Source organism: Brachyistius frenatus, unplaced genomic scaffold (assembly GCF_029030835.1).
Source record: "Brachyistius frenatus isolate BFR_SWC_R1_liver_20210118 unplaced genomic scaffold, ASM2903083v1 Contig_236, whole genome shotgun sequence".
Lineage (NCBI taxonomy): Eukaryota > Metazoa > Chordata > Actinopteri > Embiotocidae > Brachyistius > Brachyistius frenatus.
The window spans coordinates 295,001-313,428 of NW_027210835.1; the positions used below are offsets into that span (position 1 = coordinate 295,001).

Here is an 18,428-nt window from a genome sequence, read left to right on the forward strand (position 1 = left end):
TAGCGTGTCGTCTATAATATGATAAAAATGTCACACTATAGCATGTCGTCTATAATATGATAAAAAAGTCATACTATAGCATGTCGTCTATAATATGATAAAAAAGTCATACTATAGCATGTCGTCTAAAATATGATAAAAAAGTCACACTATAGCATGTCGTCTAAAATATGATAAAAAAGTCATACTATAGCATGTCGTCTATAATATGATAAAAAAGTCATACTATAGCATGTCGTCTATAATATGATAAAAAAGTCACACTATAGCATGTCGTCTATAATATGATAAAAAAGTCACACTATAGCATGTCGTCTATAATATGATAAAAAAGTCACACTATAGCATGTCGTCTAAAATATGATAAAAAGTCACACTATAGCATGTCGTCTATAATATGATAAAAAAGTCACACTATAGTATGTCGTCTATAATATGATAAAAATGTCACACTATAGCATGTCGTCTAAAATATGATAAAAAAGTCACACTATAGCATGTCGTCTAAAATATGATAAAAAAGTCATACTATAGCATGTCGTCTAAAATATGATAAAAAAGTCACACTATAGCATGTCGTCTATAATATGATAAAAAAGTCATACTATAGCATGTCGTCTAAAATATGATAAAAAAGTCATACTATAGCATGTCGTCTAAAATATGATAAAAATGTCACACTATAGCATGTCGTCTAAAATATGATAAAAAGTCACACTATAGCATGTCGTCTAAAATATGATAAAAAGTCACACTATAGCATGTCGTCTAAAATATGATAAAAAAGTCATACTATAACATGTCGTCTATAATATGATAAAAAAGTCATACTATAGCATGTCGTCTATAATATGATAAAAAAGTCATACTATAGCATGTCATCTATAATATGATAAAAAAAAGTCACACTATAGCATGTCGTCTATAATATGATAAAAAAGTCATACTATAGCATGTCGTCTATAATATGATAAAAAAGTCACACTATAGCATGTCGTCTAAAATATGATAAAAAAGTCACACTATAGCATGTCGTCTAAAATATGATAAAAAAGTCATACTATAGCATGTCGTCTAAAATATGATAAAAAAGTCATACTATAGCATGTCGTCTAAAATATGATAAAAAAGTCATACTATAGCATGTCGTCTAAAATATGATAAAAAAGTCATACTATAGCATGTCGTCTATAATATGATAAAAAAGTCATACTATAGCATGTCGTCTATAATATGATAAAAAAGTCATACTATAGCATGTCGTCTATAATATGATAAAAAAGTCATACTATAGCATGTCGTCTATAATATGATAAAAAAGTCATACTATAGCATGTCGTCTATAATATGATAAAAAAGTCATACTATAGCATGTCGTCTATAATATGATAAAAAAGTCATACTATAGCATGTCGTCTATAATATGATAAAAAAGTCACACTATAGCATGTCGTCTATAATATGATAAAAAAGTCATACTATAGCATGTCGTCTAAAATATGATAAAAAAGTCATACTATAGCATGTCGTCTAAAATATGATAAAAAAAAAAGTCATACTATAGCATGTCGTCTATAATATGATAAAAAAAGTCATACTATAGTCATACTATAGTCGTCTATAATATGATAAAAAAGTCATACTATAGCATGTCGTCTATAATATGATAAAAAAGTCATACTATAGCATGTCGTCTATAATATGATAAAAAAGTCATACTATAGCATGTCGTCTATAATATGATAAAAAGTCATACTATAAGTCGTCTATAATATGATAAAAAAGTCATACTATAGCATGTCGTCTATAATATGATAAAAAAGTCATACTATAGCATGTCGTCTATATAATATGATAAAAAAGTCATACTATAGCATGTCGTCTATAATATGATAAAAAAAGTCATACTATAGCATGTCGTCTAAAATATGATAAAAAAGTCATACTATAGCATGTCGTCTAAAATATGATAAAAAAGTCATACTATAGCATGATCGTCTATAATATGATAAAAAAGTCATACTATAGCATGTCGTCTATAATATGATAAAAAAGTCATACTATAGCATGTCGTCTAAAATATGATAAAAAAAGTCATACTATAGCATGTCGTCTAAAATATGATAAAAAAGTCATACTATAGCATGTCGTCTAAAATATGATAAAAAAGTCATACTATAGCATGTCGTCTAAAATATGATAAAAAAGTCATACTATAGCATGTCGTCTATAATATGATAAAAAAGTCATACTATAGCATGTCGTCTATAATATGATAAAAAAGTCATACTATAGCATGTCGTCTATAATATGATAAAAAAGTCATACTATAGCATGTCGTCTATAATATGATAAAAAAAGTCATACTATAGCATGTCGTCTATAATATGATAAAAAAGTCATACTATAGCATGTCGTCTAAAATATGATAAAAAAGTCATACTATAGCATGTCGTCTAAAATATGATAAAAAAGTCATACTATAGCATGTCGTCTAAAATATGATAAAAAAGTCATACTATAGCATGTCGTCTAAAATATGATAAAAAAGTCATACTATAGCATGTCGTCTAAAATATGATAAAAAAGTCATACTATAGCATGTCGTCTAAAATATGATAAAAAAAGTCATACTATAGCATGTCGTCTATAATATGATAAAAAAGTCATACTATAGCATGTCGTCTAAAATATGAAAAAAAAGTCATACTATAGCATGTCGTCTATAATATGATAAAAAAGTCATACTATAGCATGTCGTCTATAATATGATAAAAAAGTCATACTATAGCATGTCGTCTAAAATATGATAAAAAAGTCATACTATAGCATGTCGTCTAAAATATGATAAAAAAGTCATACTATAGCATGTCGTCTATAATATGATAAAAGTCAGTCACTATAGCATGTCGTCTATAATATGATAAAAAAGTCATACTATAGCATGTCGTCTATAATATGATAAAAAAGTCATACTATAGCATGTCGTCTAAAATATGATAAAAAAGTCATACTATAGCATGTCGTCTAAAATATGATAAAAAAGTCATACTATAGCATGTCGTCTAAAATATGAAAAAAAAGTCATACTATAGCATGTCGTCTATAATATGATAAAAAAGTCATACTATAGCATGTCGTCTAAAATATGATAAAAAAGTCATACTATAGCATGTCGTCTATAATATGATAAAAAAGTCATACTATAGCATGTCGTCTATAATATGATAAAAAAGTCATACTATAGCATGTCGTCTATAATATGATAAAAAAGTCATACTATAGCATGTCGTCTATAATATGATAAAAAAAAGTCATACTATAGCATGTCGTCTAAAATATGATAAAAAAGTCATACTATAGCATGTCGTCTAAAATATGATAAAAAAGTCATACTATAGCATGTCGTCTATAATATGATAAAAAAGTCATACTATAGCATGTCGTCTATAATATGATAAAAAAGTCATACTATAGCATGTCGTCTAAAATATGATAAAAAAGTCATACTATAGCATGTCGTCTATAATATGATAAAAAAGTCATACTATAGCATGTCGTCTATAATATGATAAAAAAGTCATACTATAGCATGTCGTCTATAATATGATAAAAAAGTCATACTATAGCATGTCGTCTATAATATGATAAAAAAAGTCATACTATAGCATGTCGTCTAAAATATGATAAAAAAGTCATACTATAGCATGTCGTCTATAATATGATAAAAAAGTCATACTATAGCATGTCGTCTAAAATATGATAAAAAAGTCATACTATAGCATGTCGTCTAAAATATGATAAAAAAGTCATACTATAGCATGTCGTCTATAATATGATAAAAAAGTCATACTATAGCATGTCGTCTAAAATATGATAAAAAAGTCATACTATAGCATGTCGTCTAAAATATGATAAAAAAGTCATACTATAGCATGTCGTCTAAAATATGATAAAAAAGTCATACTATAGCATGTCGTCTATAATATGATAAAAAAGTCATACTATAGCATGTCGTCTAAAATATGATAAAAAAGTCATACTATAGCATGTCGTCTAAAATATGATAAAAAAGTCATACTATAGCATGTCGTCTATAATATGATAAAAAAGTCATACTATAGCATGTCGTCTAAAATATGATAAAAAAGTCATACTATAGCATGTCGTCTATAATATGATAAAAAAGTCATACTATAGCATGTCGTCTATAATATGATAAAAAAGTCATACTATAGCATGTCGTCTAAAATATGATAAAAAAGTCATACTATAGCATGTCGTCTAAAATATGAAAAAAAAGTCATACTATAGCATGTCGTCTATAATATGATAAAAAAGTCATACTATAGCATGTCGTCTAAAATATGATAAAAAAGTCATACTATAGCATGTCGTCTATAATATGATAAAAAAGTCATACTATAGCATGTCGTCTAAAATATGATAAAAAAGTCATACTATAGCATGTCGTCTAAAATATGATAAAAAAGTCATACTATAGCATGTCGTCTATAATATGATAAAAAAGTCATACTATAGCATGTCGCTATAATATGATAAAAAAGTCTATAATATGATAAAAAAGTCATACTATAGCATGTCGCCTATAATATGATAAAAAAGTCATACTATAGCATGTCGCCTATAATATGATAAAAAAGTCATACTATAGCATGTCGCCTAAAATATGATAAAAAAGTCATACTATAGCATGTCGCCTATAATATGATAAAAAAGTCATACTATAGCATGTCGCCTATAATATGATAAAAAAGTCATACTATAGCATGTCGTCTATAATATGATAAAAAAGTCATACTATAGCATGTCGTCTATAATATGATAAAAAAGTCATACTATAGCATGTCGTCTATAATATGATAAAAAAGTCATACTATAGCATGTCGCCTAAAATATGAAAAAAAAAAGTCATACTATAGCATGTCGTCTATAATATGATAAAAAAGTCATACTATAGCATGTCGTCTAAAATATGATAAAAAAGTCATACTATAGCATGTCGTCTAAAATATGATAAAAAAGTCATACTATAATATGAAAATATGAAAAAAGTCATAATATAGCAAGTCGTCTAAAATATGATAAAAAGTCATACTATAGCATGTCGTCTAAAATATGATAAAAAAGTCATACTATAGCATGTCGTCTAAAATATGATATAAAAAAGTCATACTATAGCATGTCGTCTAAAATATGATAAAAAAGTCATACTATAGCATGTCGTCTAAAATATGATAAAAAAGTCATACTATAGCATGTCGTCTAAAATATGATAAAAAAGTCATACTATAGCATGTCGTCTAAAATATGATACAAAAGTCATACTATAGCATGTCGTCTATAATATGATAAAAAAGTCATACTATAGCATGTCGTCTATAATATGATAAAAAAGTCATACTATAGCATGTCGTCTAAAATATGATAAAAAAGTCATACTATAGCATGTCGTCTCTAATAATATGATATAGCATGTCGTCTATAATAAAAAAGTCATACTATAGCATGTCGTCTATAATATGATAAAAAAGTCATACTATAGCATGTCTATAATATGATAAAAAAGTCATACTATAGCATGTCGCCTATAATATGATAAAAAAGTCATACTATAGCATGTCGTCTATAATATGATAAAAAAGTCATACTATAGCATGTCGTCTATAATATGATAAAAAAGTCATACTATAGCATGTCGTCTATAATATGATAAAAAAGTCATACTATAGCATGTCGTCTATAATATGATAAAAAAGTCATACTATAGCATGTCGCCTATCTATAATATGATAAAAAAAGTCATACTATAGCATGTCGCCTATAATATGATAAAAAAGTCATACTATAGCATGTCGTCTAAAATATGATAAAAAAGTCATACTATAGCATGTCGTCTATAATATGATAAAAAAGTCATACTATAGCATGTCGCCTATAATATGAAAAAAAAAGTCATACTATAGCATGTCGTCTAAAATATGATAAAAAAGTCATACTATAGCATGTCGTCTAAAATATGATAAAAAAGTCATACTATAGCATGTCGTCTAAAATATGATAAAAAAGTCATACTATAGCATGTCGTCTATAATATGAAAAAAGTCATACTATAGCATGTCGTCTAAAATATGATAAAAAAGTCATACTATAGCATGTCGTCTATAATATGATAAAAAAAAAGTCATACTATAGCATGTCGTCTATAATATGATAAAAAAGTCATACTATAGCATGTCGTCTATAATATGATAAAAAAGTCATACTATAGCATGTCGTCTATAATATGATAAAAAAAGTCATACTATAGCATGTCGTGTATAATATGATAAAAAAGTCATACTATAGTATGTCGTCTAAAATATGATAAAAAAGTCATACTATAGTATGTCGTCTATAATATGATAAAAAAGTCATACTATAGCATGTCGTCTATAATATGATAAAAAAGTCATACTATAGCATGTCGTCTAAAATATGATTAAAAAAAAGTCATACTATAGCATGTCGTCTAAAATATGATAAAAAAAAGTCATACTATAGCATGTCGTCTATAATATGATAAAAAAGTCATACTATAGCATGTCGTCTAAAATATGATAAAAAAGTCATACTATAATATGTCTAAAATATGATAAAAAAGTCATACTATAGCATGTCGTCTAAAATATGATAAAAAAGTCATACTATAGCATGTCGCCTATAATATGATAAAAAAGTCATACTATAGCATGTCGTCTAAAATATGATAAAAAAGTCATACTATAGCATGTCGTCTAAAATATGATAAAAAAGTCATACTATAGCATGTCGTCTAAAATATGATAAAAAAGTCATACTATAGCATGTCGCCTAAAATATGATAAAAAAGTCATACTATAGCATGTCGCCTATAATATGATAAAAAAGTCATACTATAGCATGTCGCCTATAATATGATAAAAAAGTCATACTATAGCATGTCGTCTAAAATATGATAAAAAAAAAAAGTCATACTATAGCATGTCGTCTATAATATGATAAAAAAGTCATACTATAGCATGTCGTCTAAAATATGATAAAAAAGTCATACTATAGCATGTCGCCTATAATATGATAAAAAAGTCATACTATAGCATGTCGCCTATAATATGATAAAAAAGTCATACTATAGCATGTCGCCTAAAATATGATAAAAAAGTCATACTATAGCATGTCGCCTATAATATGATAAAAAAGTCATACTATAGCATATCGCCTAAAATATGATAAAAAAGTCATACTATAGCATGTCGCCTATAATATGATAAAAAAGTCATACTATAGCATGTCGTCTAAAATATGATAAAAAAGTCATACTATAGCATGTCGTCTATAATATGATAAAAAAGTCATACTATAGCATGTCGCCTAAAATATGATAAAAAAGTCATACTATAGCATGTCGCCTATAATATGATAAAAAAGTCATACTATAGCATGTCGTCTAAAATATGATAAAAAAGTCATACTATAGCATGTCGTCTAAAATATGATAAAAAAGTATACTATAGCATGTCGTCTAAAATATGATAAAAAAGTCATACTATAGCATGTCGTCTAAAATATGATAAAAAAGTCATACTATAGCATGTCGTCTAAAATATGATAAAAAAGTCATACTATAGCATGTCGTCTATAATATGATAAAAAAGTCATACTATAGCATGTCGTCTAAAATATGATAAAAAAGTCATACTATAGCATGTCGTCTAAAATATGATAAAAAAGTCATACTATAGCATGTCGTCTAAAATATGATAAAAAAGTCATACTATAGCATGTCGTCTAAAATATGATAAAAAAGTCATACTATAGCATGTCGTCTAAAATATGATAAAAAAGTCATACTATAGCATGTCGTCTAAAATATGATAAAAAAGTCATACTATAGCATGTCGTCTAAAATATGATAAAAAAGTCATACTATAGCATGTCGTCTAAAATATGATAAAAAAGTCATACTATAGCATGTCGTCTAAAATATGATAAAAACTATAGCATGTCGTCTAAAATATGATAAAAAAGTCATACTATAGCATGTCGTCTAAAATATGATAAAAAAGTCATACTATAGCATGTCGTCTAAAATATGATAAAAAAGTCATACTATAGCATGTCGTCTATAATATGATAAAAAAAAGTCATACTATAGCATGTCGTCTAAAATATGATAAAAAAGTCATACTATAGCATGTCGTCTAAAATATGATAAAAAAGTCATACTATAGCATGTCGTCTAAAATATGATAAAAAAGTCATACTATAGCATGTCGTCTAAAATATGATAAAAAAGTCATACTATAGCATGTCGTCTAAAATATGATAAAAAAGTCATACTATAGCATGTCGTCTAAAATATGATAAAAAAAGTCATACTATAGCATGTCGTCTAAAATATGATAAAAAAGTCATACTATAGCATGTCGTCTAAAATATGATAAAAAAGTCATACTATAGCATGTCGTCTATAATATGAGCATGTCGTCTAAAATATGATAAAAAAGTCATACTATAGCATGTCGTCTAAAATATGATAAAAAAAGTCATACTATAGCATGTCGTCTATAATATGATAAAAAAGTCACACTATAGCATGTCGTCTAAAATATGATAAAAAAGTCATACTATAGCATGTCGTCTAAAATATGATACCACAAAAAAGTCACACTATAGCATGTCGTCTAAAATATGATAATAAAAAAGTCATACTATAGCATGTCGTCTAAAATATGAGCTGTGCCAGCCAGCCAGAAAAAAGTCATACTATAGCATGTCGTCTAACAATATGATATGGATGTTAGGTTACATACCAACATCCCATATCGCTGTGTTCAAAGCCACCAGACTCAACTCGTGTTCCACACTTAAATGACTGTTTTTATGAATGGAGTCTGGTGGCATGGAGCAGAGGGATATTACAGCTGTTCTCTGATCAAGTCTAACATTGTAGGAATCCTTTAGTAACACTGTCAGAGACTTATAATCACACTTTGAACCTGTCAGTAGTAAAACAAGGTTAGTTAACTGGATAGATAACTTAGCTAAAAGTCTATAAAGTGTACATTGTACAGTCAGCTAAGATGTTGGTTATTATCACCTCTTCTACGAAGCTGTTACCTGGTCAGGTATGAGTCTCATTGAATTGCCCAGTGGAACAAACCACAGAATTAAAAAAGATGAGTAGAAGCTGCGTGTGTTCATGTAAACGTCACATATGATCAAAACAGAAACCTTCTTCAGAATCAAACCTTCCTTTGGATGAAGACTGCAGAGTGTGAAGCTGTGAGCAGGAAGTGTTCCGAGTTATCGGATCGTCTTACCGACACACTTAGAGTCTGAAACTCGACCTGCAGCTGAAACCTCAACGTAATCAGTTTAACACTCGCAGGACGTGTTGGAGGAAAGTGGAGACAGACGGTCAGGGACAGAGGGAGCTGTTTTCACACTTGGAAGTCCGAAATAAACTTTGTGATTTTAACATTTTAAACATTTTATTCTTTTGCGTTGCAGTTGTTGTTGTCTACATCCTGTTGTTGTTGTCTGCATCCCCTTGTTGTTGTCTACGTCTTGTTGTTGTCTACGTCCTGTTGTTGTTGTCTACATCCCCTCGTTGTTGTCTACGTCCTGTTGTTGTTGTCTAGGTCCCCTCGTTGTTCTCTATGTCCTGTTGTTGTCTACATCCCCTCGTTGTTGTCTACATCTTGTTGTTGTTGTCTATGTCCTGTTGTTGTTGTTGTCTACGTCCTGTTGTTGTCTACATCCCCTCGTTGTTTTCTACATCTTGTTGTTGATGTCTATGTCCTGTTGTTGTTGTCTACGTCCCCTCGTTGTTGTCTGTCTTGTTTTTGTTGTCTACTTCCTGTTGTTGTTGTCTACATCCCATCGTTGTTGTCTACATCCTGTTGTTGTCTACATCCCCTCATTGTTGTCTATGTCCTGTTGTTGTTGTCTACGTCCCCTCGTTGTTGTCTACATCCTGTTGTTGTTATCTACATCCCCTTGTTGTTGTCTACGTCTTGTTGTTGTTGTCTACATTCCCTCGTTGTTGTCTACATCCCCTCGTTGTTGTCTATGTCCTGTTGTTGTTGTTGTCTACGTCCCCTCGTTGTTGTCTACATCCTGTTGTTGTTATCTACAGCCCTTTGTTGTTGTCTACGTCTTGTTGTTGTTGTCTATGTCCTGTTGCTGTTGTCTACATCCGGTTGTTGTTGTCTACGTCCTGTTGTTGTCTACATCTTGTTGTTGTTGTGTATGTTTTGTTGTCTATGTCCTCGTTGTTGTCTACATCCTGTTGTTGTTGTCTACGTTTTGATGTTGTTGTTGTCTACGTCCCCTTGTTGTTGTCTAAGTCCTGTTGTTGTTGTCTAAATTTTGTTGTCTACGTCTCGTCTGCGTTTTGTTGTTGTTGCCTACGTCCCCTCATTGTTGTCTACATCCTGTTGTTGTTGTCTAAGTCCCTTCGTTGTTGTCTACGTATCGTTGTTGTTGTCTACGGCCTGTTGTTGTCTACGTCCTGTTGTTGTTGTCTGTCTCGTTGCATACGTTTCGTTGTTGTCTACGCCTAGTTGTTGTCTACGTTTTATTGTTGTTGTTGTCTGTATCATTGTTGTTGTCTACGTCTCGTTGTTGTCTACGTTGTCTGATACGGTGGTCAGTGGTACTGGAGCTCCTCAGGGAACTGTTCTGTCTCCTTCCTGTTCACCTTCTACACAACTGACTTCCAGTACAACTCAGAGTCAAGACATCTGCAGAAGTTCTCTGATGACTCTGCAGTGGTAGGATGTATAAGGGATGGACGGGAGGAGGAGTACAGGGCAGTAGTGGAGGACTTTGTGGAGTGGGCGGGAAGAAATCACCTGCTCCTGAACGTGGCCAAGACCAGAGAGATGGTGGTCGACTTCAGGAGGAAGGCGGTGGCTCCACAACCGCTGAGAGTTCTGGGAGAGGAGGTGGACATGGTTGAGGAGTACAAGTACCTGGGTGTCTCCATGACAACAGACTGAACTGGAAGACCAACATCAACGCTGTCTACAAGAAGGTGATGAGTCGACTCTTTTTTCTGAGGAAACTTCGATCCTTCAATGTGTGCAGCGTGATGCTGGAGATGTTCTACCATCTGTTGTGGCCAGTGCTTTGTACTTCACTGTGGTCTGCTGGGGGAGCAGCATTGGAGCCGGAGACACCAACAGACTCAACAAGCTGGTTAAGAAGGCCGGCTCCATCATCGGCTACAAACTTGATAGTCTGGAAAAGGTGGTGGAGAGGAGGACGCTGATCAAACTATTGTCCATATTGGATAATCCTGTCCACCCTCTCCACCACCTGCTGCAGGGACAGAGGAGGACGTTCTCCAAAAGACTCCTCCAGCTGCTGTCACAAGGACAGATACAGGAGATCATTCCTGATACAGGAGATCATTCCTGATACAGGAGATCATTCCAGATACAGGAGATCATTCCAGATACAGGAGATCATTCCTGATACAGGAGATGGTTCCAGATACAGGAGATCATTCCAGATACAGGAGATCATTCCTGATACAGGAGATCATTCCTGATACAGGAGATCATTCCAGATACAGGAGATCATTCCAGATACAGGAGATGGTTCCAGATACAGGAGATCATTCCAGATACAGGAGATGGTTCCAGATACAGGAGATCATTCCTGATACAGGAGATGGTTCCAGATACAGGAGATCATTCCAGATACAGGAGATCATTCCTGATACAGGAGATCATTCCAGATACAGGAGATCATTCCTGATACAGGAGATCATTCCAGATACAGGAGATGGTTCCAGATACAGGAGATCATTCCTGATACAGGAGATGGTTCCAGATACAGGAGATCATTCCTGATACAGGAGATGGTTCCAGATACAGGAGAACATTCCTGATACAGGAGATCGTTCCAGATGCAGAAGATCATTCCTGATACAGGAGATGGTTCCAGATACAGGAGATCATTCCAGATACAGGAGATCGTTCCAGATGCAGAAGATCATTCCTGATACAGGAGATGGTTCCAGATACAGGAGATCGTTCCTGATACAGGAGATGGTTCCAGATACAGGAGATCATTCCTGATACAGGAGATGGTTCCAGATGCAGAAGATCATTCCTGATACAGGAGATGGTTCCAGATGCAGAAGATCATTCCTGATACAGGAGATGGTTCCAGATGCAGAAGATCATTCCTGATACAGGAGATCATTCCTGATACAGGAGATGGTTCCAGATACAGGAGATCATTCCTGATACAGGAGATGGTTCCAGATGCAGAAGATCATTCCTGATACAGGAGATGGTTCCAGATGCAGAAGATCATTCCTGCCCACTGCAATAAGACTGTACAATAACTCACCTCTGGCAAAATCCATCACATAACAACGACACTGTTGACTGTGTTTCTTGGTTTGTTTGTATATAATATATATAGATATATACTGTACTGTATATACTGTATATACTGTGCATTTTATTTTATATTTTTTACTGCTATTTTATTGCTTTTCTATTATTATATTCTATTCTATTATTTTATTCTATTATTTCTATTATTATCTTGTTGCTTCTGTATGCTGCTGTAGCGAAAAAAGTCCCCTCAGGGATTAATAAAGTAAATACCTACACACACACACACACACACACACACACACACACACACACCTGTTAGAGCTCCCTAGTCCAGTCTGTATTGATCGTCTGTCCAGAAACACACTCCGCTTACCACTGATTACCTCAAACACACACACAGCAGTTACCATCTGTAAAGATGAAGATGAGGAGGAGGAGGAGCTTCATCAGCAGGTGGACGTATTCGTGCTGACTCAGCTCTACTCGAGTACAGAGTAATAGATTACTGATCAGACAGGAAAAAGGAAACACCACAACTTCCTGCTGCAGGTGACCACACAGGTACACACACACGGGTACATATATACACACACACACACAGCAATGACCTGTCAATCACACAATGTTCAGAGCTGCAGATCAATAACGTTTCTCTAATGTGGATTTATGAGTTCGATTCGATCCGAACGTCCAATCAGCTCGCAGCTGCTCAAACTATATGAAGACACATTAACCTGCGTGTGTGATCAGAGTCTCATTGATGGCTTCCAGCGTTTCAGCCTCCAAATAATTAGCTTTCTCTTCTCGTCAACACGCACACACACACTATTGATTTTTGTGATCAGCTGAGCAGGAAGATGGAAACAGGAAGTGTTGACAGTGTTTTGAATCTCTGATTCAGTGATGCCATCCTGAAACAAAAAGAACCAGGACCAGGAACCAGGAACCAGGAGCCAGGAACCAGAACTAGGAACCAGGACCAGGAGCCTGGAGCCTGGAACCTGGAACCAGGAGCCAGGAGCCAGGAGCCAGGACCAGGAACCAGGACTCCTGGATCCAGACACAGATGACAGGAAGTGGCTCCAGGACTGGGGTGGTGTGTCGGTGTCTTTTTGCCCCCTGCTTGTCAGCAGCTGGCTCTGATTGGTTGTTACATTGTGGGAGGAGTCAGGTTTGGATCAGCTGACTGACAGCAACCAATCAGAGCAGGACTGGTGCGGTCTTGGTTCTACAGAACTTCACTTGGTTTTCTTCAGTTTATTTCAGATTTGAACAGGAAATCCTTTTATTTTGAAGCTGACAGGAAATGACCGGCTCAGTGCTGCGGAGGCGTCCACACTCCGGAGGACAGAGGACAGGACAGAGAACAGAGGAGAGAGGACTGAAGACAGATGAACCCCCACAGAAGAAGAGACAGCTGTCAATCATTGATGAAATTTATTGATGAAACGAGTTTAAAAACTGTTGGTTTGCTGCAGGGTCAAAGGTCACCGCCCGGCATCACCATGACATCGATATGTTCCGTGTTTCTGTCGTCACATTCTGTCTAAAAGCAGCAGAACCACAAAAGAAGAGTTTTTAAATAAAAGCAGCCGACGAGAGCGCCCCGCTGGACACCATCGGTACTGCACCACATGTTCTCCACATGTTCTCCACATGTTCTCCACATGTTCCAGTCAAGGGGTTTAAAAGATGAAGATAAAATCAGCGTCCTCACTGAGCTGCTGATATGAAAACTAAAACTGATTGTCTGACGTCCCTCCGTCCCCGCAGGACGCTGTCCTATCACCCCTCCAGCTGCCACTGCTGCGCCTGAGAGGCGTCGCATATCGCCATGGAGACGTAACCTTTCGGTCCAATCGGCTGAGAGACGGCGAGACACTGACCGACGGAGACCTGGTAGATCCTGTTGGACTTCTAGAGACAGACGGAGACATGAGGTGGGGGGGTGGAGGGTTCTGTGTGTGTGTGTGTGTGTGTGTGTGTGTGTGTGTGTGTGTGTGTGTGTGTGTGTGTGTGTGTGTGTGTGTCTCACCCCCAGGCTCCACTGCTGCGACCCCCCCGAGCCGTGACACTTCATGAGTCTGGGCGGGTCGGCGGTTCGGACCTCTGAGATGTCGAGACAGAGAAGACCTGCGAGGACGAGTTGTCCCTCCTCGTCGTAGGTCCAGTCCTGTAGAGGGACACAGGAAGTGGTCAGCTGACAGGAAGTGGTCAGCTGACAGGAAGTGGTCATGCGAGCGGCTCACCTGCTCCGGGTCTCGAGGGTCACACGGTCGCAGGACGACAGCTCCGCCCTTCTGACTGGCTCTGCCCTGGGCGACAAGGCAGCGGCCGGTTGCTAGGTTACGGAGCTGAGGAGACAGACAGACAGACAGCGGTGAGGCGACCGCGCCGACAGCGAACGCGGCACATCAGGGAGACAGGCTGCGTTCAGGTACCCGTCCTCGCTGCAGGACTTTGGGCCGCCGCAGACCCTTGTTGACGAACAGCGGCTGCTGCTTGTTGCCATTGGCGACGGTCTGCATCTCGGGGTACACGGTGTCCAGGTACCAGCGGAAGGAGCGGCACTGCAGCCGCTTCCTCAGCGCCACGCGCTCGCCGATGTCCCCGAAGCTGCGGTCGCGCAGGTCCGGACGCAGAGACAGATACTGATCCTGATTGGACCAGAGACACAGGAAGTGAGGTCACGGGGCGGGGGCGGGCGGGGTGCGCGTCTCCGAGTGTGTACCTTGTACTCGTCCATCCACACGTGCGCGAGCCGCAGCGAGTTGTGCGCCATGGTGTCCTGGCCGCCCGGAGAGCCGTACGGACGCCGCTTCCTGAAGATGTGTCCGACCCGCGAGCACGGGATGATGAGCAGCTGGCCGCCGCACATCCAGATCTGGGACACACAGCAGCGTGAGTGGGCGGGGCCAACTCCACCTCACCTTGACGGGCGGTTAGACGGACGCTCACCCTGAAGGAGATCTCCAGGTTCTCGCCGCCCCAGATGTCCATCCCGCCGTCGTATTGGCCCAGCTCGTTGAAGTACTTCCTGTTCATTGCGAACAGCCCGCCGGCCATGGTGGGAGACCTGAGGGGGCGGGGCGTGAGAGGAGGGGGCGGGTTCACAGTGAATTCTGATCCTCAATATCAGCCTGATCAATAGTTACCTGATGGGTCCGGTGGCCCCCTGTGGCCCGCTGACGTCGGCGGGGGGGACGGGGTCCCACTTGAAGTGGAGCCCCCAGTTGAAACCGCCCCTGACGAGGGGGGAGGGGGAGTAGGACAGCGTGTCGGCCGAGATGATGTCGATGACGGGACAGACGACGGTCCGACGGTCCTTCTGGATCGGAACCAGCAGAGGCTGCAGCCACACCTGGTTCACCTCGCAGTGACTGTCCAGGAAGACCAGGACCTCACCTGGAGAGGGGAGGGTGGGACAGGTGAGTTCAGGACAAACGGAGTGAGGACAGAGGACGGACAGACGGACGTACCGGCAGCGTGAGCAGCTCCTATCATGCGTCCTCTGATGAGTCCTTCTCTCCTCTGGTTCCTCACCAGTTTCACTTTCCCCTGCAGCTCCTCCTGGACGTACCTGTCAAGGTGATCCTTCAGCTCCTCACACACACACACACACACACACACACACACACACACACACACACACACACAGAGATCAGTGACTACCAGCGTCTGTCAGACATGGGCCCGCCCCCTGACATCGCCGTGGTTACCGAGCTCGCTGTGGTCGTCCACCAGGATGACCTCGTGCAGCAGGTAGGTCGGCGTGCGGTCCAGGACGCTGTGGACGGTCCTCAGCAGGGCGGAGAGCGCCTCGTTGAAGAAGCAGATCACCACGCTGGCGGCGGGCAGCGCCGCCGGATAGGACCGCCCCCGACACCTGACAACACAGTGACATCACCGTGACATCAGCGCACGCAGCTCACCTGCGGCTCCGCTTCCCGGAGCTCGTCCCGGTCGGAGCGAGGCGGAGCCGCAGGCGAGCTGCCCGCCCACTACCTGAGACGCACTCACTGGGGGTCGCGGGTGTCGGGCAGGTCGCGGCGGGGGCCCAGGCGTGTGGAGATGAGCACGTTAAAGGCGTGTCGGTGGTATCCCGTATCCCGGACCTCCTGATCCGCCTCGTTGAAGATCATCCCTGCGTACACACACGGCAGCCGGTCACACGTCAGCGCCCCCGCGGAGGTCAGCGCCCTCCGAAATCACAGATCCGGAGGCCGCGGACGCTCACCCATCTCCGGCGATAGCCCCGCCCCCTTATTGGCCGGCGGAGGCCGACGCCCCGCCCCTCGGTCGGCCCGCCCCCCCGTGATCGGCCGGCCGCGGTGCTGCAGGGGGGTCCTGCCGCGGCCGGGCTCCGCCCCCAGGGAGAAGTAGAGGAGCAGGAGAAGGGACCAGGTCGCCGAGGTGACGAGGCAGCCGTAACAGAAGTACCGCAGCGTGACACTGGGCATGGTGGGCGAGCGAGGGTCACATGGCTGGAGGGGGGGAGAGAGAGCACGCTGACATCATCCTACAGTAAAACATGGCGGTGGTAGCATTGTGATGCTAACAGCCTTTCGTGTCAGCAGGTTGGAGATGTGACGACTAACTGAGGGGTCAAAGGTCACAGGCAGAAGCATCTCTTCAATAACCGGAACATCAATTTAATAAAAGAAAATTTAAACCTCGGTTTTTCTTCATGCTGTTTGTGGACAATTAATGTTTACAGATCGCAGCTGGCTTTGTTTACTCTGTAAACACTTTGTTTACTATTTATTTACACTGTTTACAGGTACTATAGAATTCGTCCTATTAAAGGACGTCACGTGTTCTGACAGCAGTGATCAGTCAGAGCACACAGTAATCAATCATCAATAAAGGATGAGACTCTGTCACCTGACTGACACCTGACACTCCGCTCAGGTGTCGGTCAGGTGACTTCTGTCAATCATTCTTCTTTAAACACAGAACGACGAGTAACAAGTTCAAGTGAGCCGAAGTCCATTCACAAATCTACCGTTTTAAGGTCGCAGTCAAAACACAAGGATTCAGTGATGAAGGTGAAGTGAGTGTTTGAGGAAGATGTTCGGCTTCATCCTCAGTAAACAGATCAACTTCTACCTGTTCACCAGCTGCCTCCAGCTCACCTGTTACAAACTCACCTGTTACAAACTCACCTGTTACAACTCACCTGTTACAACTCACCTGTTACAACTCACCTGTTACAAACTCACCTGTTACAACTCACCTGTTACAACTCACCTGTTACAACTCACCTGTTACAACTCACCTGTTACAACTCACCTGTTACAAACTCACCTGTTACACGGGCAAAGGCAGCGTGACCCGGGCTTAAAGAGTGACGTCATTTGAAATGAAACCCTTCTACTTTAAGAATCTCTGATTCAGAACAACTCAGAAACGAGGATCTGATCTGGAGGATTATATATACATATATAATATTATTATACATATTATATATATACATATTATATACATATATTATATATACATATATAATAATAATAATATACATCTATCTATAGATAGATATCTATAGATATATATATGATCCTCCAGAATTAGCATCTTTTTCAAACGGAGATCTGAACGAGGTTTTCAGACTCCATTAGAGTAAAATGAGTTCGTAAAGCTGCTGACCTGAAACGTTCTGACCTCTGACCTCGTGAATAAAGTTCAGCAGCAGTAAATTATACAATAAATTATACAATAAATTAAAACAAGAAATAGTTATAAATCTCGTCCGAGAATGGAACTCGCTAGCTTAGCGCCTGTTAGCTAAACTCCGAGGAGAAACGCAGGTCGACACAACACCTGAGCTCCGTCCAGGTGAGCGCGTTGTATTCGGTGTCCAACACGTAAGACCTGAACTTTACTTACGGTCCATGAGCTCTGAGCTGTTTGCTCAGCGGCACTCCGGCTGGTCGTCGGGCTGCACGTCTGCTCTGCGCTCGGGCTAAAATCGGACGAATTTCCAGCGGAGTTCTGAATGGAGCTGCAGACCAACTGGAGCGTGTC

General features: G+C 38.7%; 1 protein-coding gene across 1 annotated transcript; it reads right to left on the reverse strand.

Annotated features, from left to right (window-relative positions):
* Positions 1-13,821: 13,821 nt before the first annotated feature.
* On the reverse strand, positions 13,822-18,428 carry galnt11 (UDP-N-acetyl-alpha-D-galactosamine:polypeptide N-acetylgalactosaminyltransferase 11 (GalNAc-T11)). The gene is made up of 12 exons (XM_069720198.1): positions 18,291-18,428; positions 16,639-16,885; positions 16,422-16,545; positions 16,121-16,287; positions 15,881-16,006; positions 15,557-15,806; positions 15,360-15,477; positions 15,133-15,285; positions 14,843-15,058; positions 14,651-14,755; positions 14,437-14,574; positions 13,822-14,318 (listed from the first exon to the last, which is right to left on the reverse strand). Exons 2-12 carry the CDS (start codon positions 16,859-16,861, stop codon positions 14,187-14,189), a joined length of 1,752 nt encoding a protein of 583 aa, XP_069576299.1. The 5' UTR covers positions 16,862-16,885; positions 18,291-18,428; the 3' UTR covers positions 13,822-14,186.

Bases quoted from the DNA above. Each gene is read 5' to 3' on its own strand.
- galnt11 (XM_069720198.1), bottom strand. From the start codon at position 16,861: ATGCCCAGTGTCACGCTGCGGTACTTCTGTTACGGCTGCCTCGTCACC. The intron at 16,546-16,638 runs GTGAGCGTCCGC...GTGTGTACGCAG, and splicing joins GGGGCTATCGCCGGAGATGG to GGATGATCTTCAACGAGGCG. The intron at 16,288-16,421 runs GTGAGTGCGTCT...CTGTGTTGTCAG, and splicing joins CCCGACACCCGCGACCCCCA to GTGTCGGGGGCGGTCCTATC.